Here is a 12,827-nt window from a genome sequence, read left to right on the forward strand (position 1 = left end):
ATCGACCTTAGCTTTAGAGTAAAAGTTCAGCACGATCTCGTGGGCTGAAGGACCTGTACTGTGCTGTACAGTTGTATGTTCTAAAGCTAATTGGATGTTATTATTTAGTACAAGAGGAATTGAAAGAAAGGCAAATTGTACAGGGCAATTTTTGAGGCAACACCTGGAGTACTATGTACAGTATTGTTCACGTTATTTAATGAAGGAAAGTAATTGTATTAGAAGCTGTTCAGAGAAAGTTTACAACATACAACAACTGTTTCATTCTAGAGATTTATGTGTAAAAGTTGGATGAGCTCAGCTAATATCTTCTGAAATGTAGAAGAAGAGGCGGCTTGATTAAAACATATAAGCTCCTGACAGTCCTTCACAGGGTGGATGTGGAGAGCATATGCCCTGTTATGGGAGAATCTTGAAGTAGGGATTGCTCTTTAAAAATGAGGGGTCATGCATTTAAAACGGAGTTGGTGCAATTTGTTTTGCCTGGGGTTTGAGTCTGTGGAACTATCTTCCAAATAGATGTTGGAAACGGAGACCTTGAATATTTTTAAGGCAGGGTTGGATAGATTTTTGTTAAGCAGCAAGGAGAAAGGTTATTGGATAGGCAGGAATATAGATTTGAAGTTGCAATCAGATTAGCCATGATTTTATTGAGTGGTGGAACAGTTTGAGTGGCTTCCTCTACATCGGGGAAACCAAGTGGAGGCTTGGGGACCGCTTTGCAGAACACCTCCGCTCGGTTCGCAATAAACAACTGCACCTCCCAGTCGCAAACCATTTCCACTCCCCCTCCCATTCTTTAGATGACATGTCCATCATGGGCCTCCTGCAGTGCCACAATGATGCCACCCGAATGTTGCAGGAACAGTAACTCATATTCCACTTGGGAACCCTGCAGCCCAATGGTATCAATGTGGACTTCACCAGCTTCAAAATCTCCCCTTCCCCCACCGCATCCCTAAACCAGCTCAGTTCGTCCCCTCCCCCCACTGCACCACACAACCAGCCCAGCTCTTCCCCTCCACCCACTGCATCCCAAAACCAGTCCAACCTGTCTCTGCCTCCCTAACCTGTTCTTCCTCTCACCCATCCCTTCCTCCCACCCCAAGCCGCACCTCCATCTCCTACCTACTAACCTCATCCCACCTCCTTGACCTATCCGTCTTCCCTGGACTGTCGTATCCCCTCCCTACCTCCCGACCTATACTCTCCTCTCCACCTATCATCTTTTCTCTCCATCTTCTGTCCGCCTCCCCCTCTCTCCCTATTTATTCCAGAACCCTCACCCCATCCCCCTCTCTGATGAAAGGTCTAGGCTCGAAACGTCAGCTTTTGTGCTCCTGAGATGCTGCTTGGCCTGCTGTGTTCATCCAGCCTCACATTTCGTTATCTTGAGTGGCTGAGTAGTCATTTCATGCTACATGTTGAAATGTTTGTATGTAGCAGTTGTGTCCCACAAAATGTGAAGCTTTCAAGGCCAGTTTGCTGTGGGATGATAGAGAAAAATTGCTCTATTCTAGGAGGGTTATCTAGATACAACACAGGCTCCTTCTCTTCATTTCAGAATTTCTGCTCCAGATATAGACAGACCAGTTGTGTTTTTACTGCAGTTGTCTTCATGATCCATCATCTTCAGCAGTCAAAGCAGAAATACTTGCTGCAAAGACTGATCGGTAACCTAACATTAGATTAGATTCCCTACAGTGTGGAAACAGGCCCTTTGGCCCAACAAGTCTGCACCACCCTTTGGAGCATTCCACCTAGACCCATCGCCCTATAACTCTCACACCCCTGAACAGTACAGCCAATCCACCTAGCCTGCACATCTTTGGACTGTGGGAGGAAACCGGAGCACCTGGAGGAAACCCACGCGCACACGGGGAGAATGTACAAACTCCACACAGACCGTTGCCCAAGGCTGGAATCGATCCCGGGTCCCTGGTGCTGTGAGGCTGCAGTGCTAACCACTGAGCCACCGTGCTGTCTTTAGGAATTTAATCTTCAAGGATGAGATTGTCCTATGTCCTGTTGTATTCAACAAAGTGTGAGAAATATTCCAGGTCTGGCAGTGCCTGCAGAGAAAGAAACCATTCCTGTTGCATGATTGATGACCTTTCATCAGTTCTTGGAAAAAGTTAGAGATGTAACATGTTTGAAATGAAAATGGACCCAGCTCTCGATCTCGGCGGAGGCACAGAAGTAAATGTTGGAGAAGGGGTGTGGAGAAAGGCAAGATTAAATGACAAAAGGGGTGATGGTGAAAAGTAAAAGTGGATGCCAGCGGGACAAAAAAAGTGTGTCCAGGGAAGATGGACGATGGGGAAAACAAATCCTCACCAATTGCTGCTGTGCAGAAATATTGTTTGTCATATGAAGTTGCTGATTGCTGTGTTGACTCAGCATGGTAGCATGAAATTGAAAGATGATGTGCTGTTCTTGAGTTCCATTGGGACAGTATACTAGGCTGAGGACTGAGAACAAGGTGGGAAAATTACAATTTCGTGCTCTGTGTTTGATCTAGTAAGTAACTAAATCTGTTGGGAGATTTTTGAGCACCTTGAAGGTTACTGTTTTTGGGTACAAGAACAGGTTTTTTTCTATAAATCATTGCAGTTTGATTTCATGATTTCTTTGTCATGGTTCTGTTCAGCTATGTCTACAGTGAGCTGGAGTTAACTCCGAAGCGATGTGAGAATACTAAAGATACAGTATATACAGCTGCATTACCTGGTACTGGTCTTTGACCTAGTAAACGACTGGAGGAAGATCAGGGCTGTTGTTGAGATAGTTAACATGTAACCATCCTTTCATCTAGGTTGGAATCACAACAACACTGGCTATTCTCCTCCATGAAGTTCCACATGAGGTGAGTGAGCTGAGACTGATGTGAATAATTGATCTTAATAGAACATAGAACATTACAGCACAGTACAGGCCCTTCGGCCCTCGATGTTGTGCCGACCTGTCATACCGATCTCAAGCCCATCTAACCTACACGATTCCATGTACGTCCATGTGTTTATCCAATGACGACTTAAACGTACCTAAAGTTGGCGAATCTACTACCGTTGCAGGCAAAGCGTTCCATTCCCTTACTACTCTCTGAGTAAAGAAACTACCTCTGACATCTGTTCTATATCTTTAACCCCTCAATTTAAAGCTATGCCCCCTCGTGCTCGCCGTCACCTTCCGAGGAAAAAGTCTCTCCCTATCTACCCTATCTAACCCTCTGATTATTTTATATGTTTCAATTAAGTCACCTCTCAACCTCCTTCTCTCTAATGAAAACAGCCTCAAGTCCCTCAGCCTTTCCTCGTAAGACCTTCCCTCCATACCAGGCAACATCCTAGTAAATCTCCTCTGCACCCTTTCCAAAGCTTCCACATCCTTCTTATAATGTGGTGACCAGAACTGTACACAATACTCCAAGTGCGGCCACACCAGAGTTTTGTACAGCTGCAGCATAACCTCATGGTTCCGGAACTCAATCCCTCTATTAATAAAAGCTAAAACACTGTATGCCTTCTTAACAGCCCTGTCAACCTGGGTGGCAACTTTCAAGATCTGTGTACGTGGACACCGAGATCTCTCTGCTCACCTACACTACTAAGAATCTTACCATTATCCCTGTACTTTGCCTTCTGGTCACTCCTGCCAAAGTGCATCACCTCACACTTGTCTGCATTGAACTCCATTTGCCACCTCTCTGCCCAGCTCTGCAGCTTATCTGCAACCTACAGCATCCTTCGTCACTATCCACAACTCCACCGACCTTAGTGTCGTCTGCAAATTTACTAACCCATCCTTCTACGCCCCCATCCAGGTCATTTATAAAAATGACGAACAGCAGGAGACCCAACACCGACCCTTGCGGTACACCACTAGTAACTGGTCTCCAGGATGAACATTTCCCATCAACTACCACCCTCTGTCTCCTTTCAGCAAGCCAATTTCCGATGCAAACTGCTATATCTCCCACAATTCCATTCCTCCGCATTTTGTACAATAGCCTATTGCGGGGAACTTTATTCAACGCCTTGCTGAAATCCATATACACCACATCAACCGGTTTACTCTCATCTACCTGTTTGGTCACCTTCTCAAAGAACTTAATAAGGTTTGTGAGGCACCACCTTCCCTTCACAAAACCGTGCTGACTATCCCTTATCAATTTATTCTTTTCTAGATGATCGTAAATCCTATCCCTTATAACCTTTTCCAACACTTTACCAACAACTGAGGTCAGGCTCACTGGTCTATAATTACCAGGGTTGTCTCTACTCCCCTTCTTGAACAGGGGAACCTCATTTGCTATCCTCCAGTCGTCTGGCATTATTCCTGTAGACAATGACGAGTTAAAGATCAATGCCAAAGGCTCGGCAGTCTCCTCCCTGGCTTCCCAAACGATCCTAGGATAAATCCCATCCGGCCCAGGGGACTTATCTATCTTCACCCTCTGAAGGATTTCTAATACCTCTTCCTTGTGAACCTCAATCCCACCTAGTCTAGTAGCCTGTATCACAGTATTCTCCTCGACAACATTGTCGTTTTCTAGAGTGAATACTGTTGAAAAATATTCATTTAGTGCTTCCCCTATCTCATCTGACTCCACACACAACTTACCACTACTATCCTCGATTGACCCTAATCTTACTCTCATCATTCTTTTATTCCTTAAATACCTATAGAAAGCTTTAGGGTTTACCCTGATCCTATCCGCCAACAACTTCTCATGTCTCATCCTGGCTCTTCTGAGCTCTCTCTTTAGGTCTTTCCTGGCTACCTCGTAGCCCTCAAGAGCCCTAACTGAGCCTTCACAACTCATCCTAACATAAGCCGCCTTCTTCCTCTTGACCAGAGATTCCACCTCTTTCGTAAACCATGGCTCCTGCACTTTTACAGCTTCCTCCCTGCCTGACAGGTACATACTTACCTAGGACACACAGGAGTTTTTCCTTGAATAAGCTCCACATTTCTGATGTGCCCATCCCCTGCAGTTTCCCTCCCCATCCTATGCTCCCTAAATCTTGCCTCATCTCATCATAATTGCCTTTCCCCCAGCTATAACTCTCTTGCCCAGTGGTATACATCTATTCCTTTCCATCACTAAAGTAAACATAACAGGATTGTGATCGCTATCACCAAAGTGCTCACCTACTTCCAAATCTAACACCCGGCCAGGCTCATTACCCAGTACCAAATCTAATGTGGCTTTGCCCCTTGTTGGCCTATCTACATACTGTCAGGAAGCCCTCCTGCACACACTGGACAAAAACTGACCCATCTATAGTACTCGAACTATACTGTTCCCAGTCAATATTGGAAAGTTGAAGTCCCCCATGACAACTACCCTGTCTCTCTCACTCCTATCGAGAATTGTCTTTGCTATCCTTTCCTCTACATCTCTGGAACTACTCGGAGGCCTGTAGAAAACTCCCAACAGGGTGACCTCTCCTGTTTCTAACCTCAGCCCATACTACCTCAGTTTACGAGTCCCCACAAATCCTTTCTGCAACTGTAATACTGTCCTTGACCAACAATGCCACACCTCCGCTCCTTTTACCATCTTCTCTGTTCTTACTGAAACATCTAAATCCCTGAACCTGCAACAACCATTCCTGTCCCTGCTCTAGCCATGTCTTCAAAATGGCCACAACATTGAAGTCTCAGGTACTAACCCATGCTGCAAGTTCACCCACCTTATTCTGAAAGCTCCTGGCATTGAAGTAGACACACTTCAAACCAACCTCTTGCTTGCCGGTGCCATCTTGCTTACCTGAAACTTTATTTCGGACCACCCTACTCTGAACGTTTTCTACAGTCGAACTACAATTTTGGTTCCCATGCCCCTGCTGAATTAGTTTAAACCCACCCGAATAGCCTTAGCAAATTTCCCTCCGCAGGATATCGGTACCCCTCTGGTTCAGCTGAAGACCATCTTGCTTGTAGAGGTCCCACCTACCCCAGAAAGAGCCCCAATTATCCAAGAATCCAAAACCCTCCCTCCCGCGCCATCCCTGTAGCCACGTGTTCAACTCCTCTCTCTCCCTATTCTTTGCCTCACTAGCATGTGGCACAGGCAACAAACCAGAGACAACTCTGTTCGTCCTAGCTCCTAGCTCCCAGCTTCCATCCTAGCTCCCTGAATTTCTGCCTTAAATCCCCATCTCTCTTCCTACCTATGTCGTTGGTGCCAATGTGGACCACGACTTGGGGCTGCTCCCCCTGCCCCTCAAGGATCCCAAAAACACGATCAGAGACATCACGAACCCTGGCACCTGGGAGGCAACACACCAACTGTGAGTCTCTCTTGTCCCCTCAGAACCTCCTATCAGTCCCCCTAACTATGGAGTCCCCAATGACTAATGCTCTGCTCCTCTTCCCCCTTCCCTTCTGAGCAGCAGGGACAGACTCTGTGCCAGAGACCTGTGCCCCACTGCTTTGTCCTGGTAAGTTGTCCCCCCCCCAATAGTATCCAAAACGGTATACTTATTGTTGAGGGGAATGGCCACAGGGGATCCCTGCACTGCCTGCCGGTTCCCTTTCCGTCCCCTGACCGTAACCCATCTGCTTTTTTCCTGTACTTGAGGAGTGACTACCTCCCTGTAACTCCTCTCAATAACCCTCTCTGCCTCCCGAATGATCTGCAGTTCATCCAGCTTCAGCTCCAGTTCCCTAACACGGTTTTCAAGGAGCTGGAGTTGGGTGCACTTCCCGCAGGTGTAGTCAGCAGGGACACTAGTGGTGACCCTTACCTCCCACATTCTGCAGGAGGAACATTCAACTGCCCTGACCTCCGTTCCCATTATTCTAAATTCTCAAGACTTAAAAAATAAAGAATAAAAAATAAACTTGTTACCTTACCAATCAGGCACATAGAACATTTTAAAATGTACCTTTCCCTAATGTGGGAACTTGCTGTTTCCCCACTCTGTTCATTATTCCATGTCTTTGGATGGGTAGACAGTGAGGAGGGTGGTCATCCATATAGCAGAAAGTGAAATAAGCATGATCTGTAGTCACATCCATATCATTGTTACAGTGCAAATAGAGCCCACTCAGCCCCTTGTCCCTTTGCTGGCTTGATGCAACAACTCAGCTAATCCCACTCACCCATATTTTCACCTTAACCTGCATTTTTTTCATGGCACTAATCCAATTCTCTTTTGAAAGTGATTAAGTCTGCCTTTATCACACTTTCAGATCTTAACCACTTGCTACATAAAGATTCTTTTCCCCCTCAGGTCATTGCATCTTCTCTTTTCAATCACCTTGAGTTATTGATTTGCTTTCCCCTCTCTCACTTGTAGCATCAAGAAGTTGACTCCAAAACAATTGGCCCATTCATCCAAGCCATTGACACAGATTGTAAATAATTGGGGCCTCAGCATGGATCACTATAGCTTACCACTCAATGCAATTAGTAAAACTGAAAATGATCTATTTATCAAGACACTCTTCTTGCCAATTTGTCATCTCCAATACGATAATCTCATGTGCAGCACTCTTTTATGGCACTTTATCAAATGCTTTTTGGAAATCCAAACCCTTTCATCTACTCTACTTACATCCTTAAATTCTAATAAATTGTTCCCTTTAACAAATTCATATTGAGTCTGCCTGTTTGTGTTATGATTTTGTAAATGTTGTGCTACTATTTCCTTAAATAAATCTTGCATTTACCCAATACAAATACAAAAACTAGGTGCAGGAGTGAGCAATTCAGCCCCCCGAGCCACTCTGCCATTTGGTGTGATCATAGCTGAACTCATCTTGGCTTTAACTCCATTTTCATGCCCACTGTCCATAATCTTTCAACTCATTACTATGGAAAATCTGTCAGTACCTTCAAATGTATTCAATGTTGCAGCTTCCACTGCACACTGGGGTAATAAATTCCACAGATTCACAACCCTTTGAGTGAATTCCTTCTCATCTCTATATGAAATTTTCTACTCCTTAACTTGAAACTGTGACCTCTCAATCTAAATCGACCCATAAGGAGAAACATCCACTCTACATGTGCTTTGTTAATCCCCTTTCACATACTGTATATCTCTAAATCTGCTCTTGTACTTCAAATCCCTAGCAAATATAGGCCTAAACTACTCAAACTGTGTGTTCAAGACAAGCCTAGAATCTCTGGAACTAATGTAGTGAACTTTCACTGAACTGCCTCCAATCCAATTATATCCTTCCTCGAGAGAGGGACCAAAACTGTACACAACACTTTGTGGTCTCACCAATGCCTTGTACTGTTGCAACACTTCACTGAATTTTTAGCAATAAATGCCACAATTCCATTTGCCCTTCTTATTGCCTGTTGTACCTACATACTACTTTTAAGTTCCCATCTCAAATATATCCCAGCAATCTAAAACCCTCCCTACTGCACCATCTCTCAAAGCACACAATCATCTCTATCCTTCTATTTTTAGACTCAGAAGTATGTGACATTTGGAGTTATCTGGACATTAATAACTTTGAGACTTTGCTTGTAAGCCTGTTCCCTAGTTTGCTAAAATTTGCTTGCAGAAGCTTATACCTCTGTTTCTCCCCCAATGTGGTTTATGGCCTCCGGCTTGTTTACACGCCTCTCCAAGTATTCTGGAGTAGTTCAGTGACATCCTTGACCCTGGTACTAGCAAGGTAATATACCGGACGCAGAAACAAAAGCAGAAATTGGTAGAAAAACTCAGCAAGTCTGGCAGCATCTGTTGAGAGAAATCAGAGCTAATGTTTCTGATCCAGTGACTCCTCTTCAGAACTAGCTTCAGAACCACCAAAAATGGTGGCTAGGTAAAGGTTGACATTTATGCAGAACATAGGAGGGAAGAGAGAGTAAACAAAAATTGGATATAGAGCCCAAAGAGAGAGAAACACAGTTGGACAGAGTAAAGACTCGGTAAAGATCGGTTTGGAGAATGAATAGCTGCTAATGGGGGCTATTAATAGCTGACAATGAGTTATATGTGAAAGTAGCCCATGTGATGTCCAAGACTGGTGTATGGAGGTGGGATAAGGACATTGCCATAAGCCACAAAATTGTTGAACTCAGTATTGAGGCCAGAAGACTGTAGAGTTCCCATGCAGAGAATGAGGTGCTATTCTTCCAGGTTGCAATGAGCTTCACTGGAGCACTACGAGCCTGAGACAGAAGTGTCGGCCAGGGAAAATGGTGGTGTATTGAAGTGGCAGGCAGCTAGAAGTTCAAGGTTTTTTTTTAATTTAGACAAAACGTAGGTCATCCAGTCTATGCATCATTTCCCTATGTAAAGGCGAACACTTTGTGAGCAGCAAATGCCATAGACTAGATTGAGTAAAGCACTGCTTCACTTAGAAGGTGTGTTCGGGCCTTGGATGATGAGCATATAGGAAGTAAATGGGCTGCAGTTAGACATTCTGCAGTTGCAGGGGAAGGTGCTGCGGGGTGTGGCAATATTAGGAGGAATGGACCAGGGTGTCTTGGAGGGAACGGTTCCTGTGGAAGGCTGACAAGGGAGGGGAGGGGAATATGTGACTGGTGGTGGCATCTCATTGGAGATGGTGAAAATGGCAGCTAATGATTCCAAGATTGTGAATACTGGTGGGATAGTGGCTGAGGGCATGGGGCACCCTATCACTGTTGTGGGAAGGAACAGAGGGGTTGAGGGCCAAAGTGCAGGAGATGGGTCGGATCTCATTTTCCGCATTGGAACTCTGCAGCCTTCAGGACTTCATATTGAGTTGAGTTAAACAATTTTAGGGCTTGAGGCCAAGTCCTTATCCCAAACCCACACACCAGGCCTTGATATCACATGAGCTGCCACTCATTCTCAACCCATTGTCAGCTCCTAATAGCCCCCATTAGCAGCTATTCATTCCCTCAGACTGACCTTTAACCAAACCTTTGTCTGTCCAACTCTTTTCCCCTCTCTTTGGGCTCTATCACCACCTATTCTTTACTGAACGCCTACCCTCACCCTAACTTATGCAGAAATATCAACCTTTCCCCAGCTACCATCAATTCTAAAGAAGGGTCACTCAACCTGAAACGTTAACACTGATTTCTTTCCACAAGTGCTGCCAGGTCTGCTGAGTTATTCCAGCAATTTCTGTTTCTGTTTCAGTTTTTATTTCTGATGCCCAGTTTTTCCGGTTTCTTGCAGCATAATATACTATTCTGAATTCTGTTCTGAGCCCTATCTATTATATTGATTTGCTAATCTTTAGCCTGCAAACCCACCAACCAAAAGTTGAACCGTCTGTAGTCCCATGGATTTTCCTGAATCTGCATTCACCAGATGTAAAATCGTTTTGTAGTATTCTGGATTGAATACTGGTTGATGTGTGAGATGCACTCAAGGAAATCCTGCGCTACCTGTCTGCTCTTCTTATTTCCGCTCTGAAGCGCACATTTAAAGTACAGGCTGATTGCATTCAGAAACATACCACCTGCCAGGCCCTCAGCCTCACAGATGCACCACACAGTGACACCAGCTACTGCTCAAGGTCTGACAGCTGGAGTTCAAGACACTGTACCTGCCAACACCTCTGTAAGAGTGGTTGTCCAGTACATAGGTGACATTCTGGAGTGGAACACTGTGCACTCCAGAGGACTGAAATGTCCCTATTTGTTTAAATAGTATCTTCACTTGTGCTGACGTCTGTCTTAGTTATTTTTTGCTAGCTGCCTGACACGCCATCTCCTGGCGGATGTCCCAAACTTCTTTCAGGTTATTCATTATGTTATTCAATGTTATTCATTAGTCTCTAGCACAATTTCCCTTCAGGCTTGCTTTCATAATCAAATCTTCGGACAATGTTCCAGACTCCTCCTCCACTGTGCAAATGTTCTGTCCTATCAAGAGGATACACCCACAAGTGATGACATGCAGTGTAATGGCATACATTGAGGAGCAAGTTGTCCTGGGAGTCCTCAACATAAACTCCTGAACCCATGATATTTTATGGCATTTAATCAAACATGGGCAAGGAAACCTTTTGGCAGCTACCACCTGTTCAGCAGATGGGTCAGTCATGCTCTATTGAACAGCACTTGATAGGAGGGGTTCAAAATATTCTTTGATGTCCCCAACCCAATGTCTTTCAGTAAGTGGTTCAGTAGCACCATATGTGATTGGTCTGGCTGTGACTTGAAGGACATATATGCCAAAATAGTTCTGTGACAGGTGGTGAGAGAACCAAGGCAAGAGAAACACCTATTTGATTGTATCCGCATTGATCTACATGCTGAGGAAGTGTTTTGATTTTGTATTGTTACTGGACTGAGAATCTGGAGGGGGTGCTGGTTCAAATCCCACCACATCTGGTGAACTTGACAAAGTACTCCCCATTAGTCTACAGCATGAAAATAGAAGGTGTACTCAACAGTGCTATCAAGCAGCACCTGCACACAGATGCCTAGTTTGGATTCCACTAGGGCCACTCAGTTCCTGACCTCATTATTGCCTTCGTTCCACCATGGGCAAAAAAATGCTGAATTCCAGAGAGAAGGTGAGGGTGACTGCCTTTAACATCAAGACCCCATTTGACCGATTGTGGCATCATGGAGCTGTAGCAAAACTGGAGTCAATGGGTATCGGGGCAAGCTCTCTGCTGGTTGGAATCATAACTGACACATAACAAAATGGTTGTGGTTGTGGACGTCAGTAATCTCAGCTGCAGGACATCTCTGTGGGAGTTCCCCAGGGTAGCGTCCTTGGCTCAACTATCTTCATCTGCTTCATCAGTGGCTATTCCCCCATTGTAAGTTCAGAAGTAGGGATGTTCACTGATTATGCAACGTCCAGTCCCATTTGCAGCTCCTCAGTTACTGAAGCAGTTAATGTTAAAATATAGTAATACCTGCACAACATGGGCTGACAATTGGCAAGTAAACTTTTCATTGCCAGACCTGCTGAGTTTATCGAAGCTAATTCTGTTTTGTTTCAGATTTTCAGCATTTGCAGTTTATTGTTTTTTGTTTAAAAAAAAAGGGAAAATGGAGGATTTTTAGAATGCATTTAACATGGTACCATATATTAAGCTACTTAGTAAACTCATGGTTAGAGGTAGTATGTGAGCATGGATAGAGGAGTGGCTATAAATAGAAGACCAAGGGTTGGAATAACGGGCATTTTCAGGGTCGCAGCCTGTTTGAGGATAACACAAAAATAGGTGGAAAGGCAAGTAGTGAGGATGAATAAGACAGTCTGCACAGACATATAGACAGGTTAAGCCAGCGGTCAAAAACTTAACAGAGAATCTCATGTGGGAAAATATGAGGTTATGCACTTTGGCAGGAAGAATAGAAGAGAGAATAAATTGAGAAAGACCGCAGAAAGCTACAGAAAGAATTGGAAATCCTTGTCCATGAATCACCAAAATATAGCATCCAAGTTCACCATGTAACAGGGAACGCCAATGGAATATTGGCCTTTATTTCAAAAGGAGTGGAGTATAGAAATGAGGATGTTTTGCTATAACTATACAAGACACTAATCAGACCACAGCTGGAATATACGGAACAATTTTGGACCCTTATCTAAGGAATGATGTATTGGCATTGGAATTAAGGAGGCTCTGAGGGGGGGTCACCAGATCTGAAACTTAACTCTTGATTTCTCTCCACAGATGCTGCCAGACCTGTTTAGCCTTTCCTGCAATTTCTGTTTTTGTTTCTGATTTAGAGCATCCACAGTTCTTTTCATTATTATTTAAGATAGTTAGGGGAATTAACAGGGTAGATATGGAAAGCTTGTTTCCCCATTGTGGAAGAGTCTAGGACCAGAGGAATTAATCTTAGAATAAGAGGTTCAAGACAGAAATGAGAGAGATTTCTTCTC

The 12,827-nt window shown here is 44.3% G+C and overlaps 1 protein-coding gene across 2 annotated transcripts in view; it reads left to right on the forward strand.

Moving 5' to 3' along the window:
- Nucleotides 1–12,827, forward strand: part of slc39a13 (solute carrier family 39 member 13) — a 71,744-nt gene that overhangs the window by 45,080 nt on the left and 13,837 nt on the right. For both annotated transcript variants that reach the window (XM_059651936.1, XM_059651937.1), the window contains exon 8: nucleotides 2,816–2,866. In XM_059651936.1, the coding sequence (XP_059507919.1) occupies nucleotides 2,816–2,866 (51 nt within the window). The remainder of the gene's footprint in view (nucleotides 1–2,815; nucleotides 2,867–12,827) is intronic.

This window comes from Stegostoma tigrinum, chromosome 17 (assembly GCF_030684315.1).
Source record: "Stegostoma tigrinum isolate sSteTig4 chromosome 17, sSteTig4.hap1, whole genome shotgun sequence".
In the NCBI taxonomy this organism is placed as follows: Eukaryota; Metazoa; Chordata; class Chondrichthyes; order Orectolobiformes; family Stegostomatidae; genus Stegostoma; species Stegostoma tigrinum.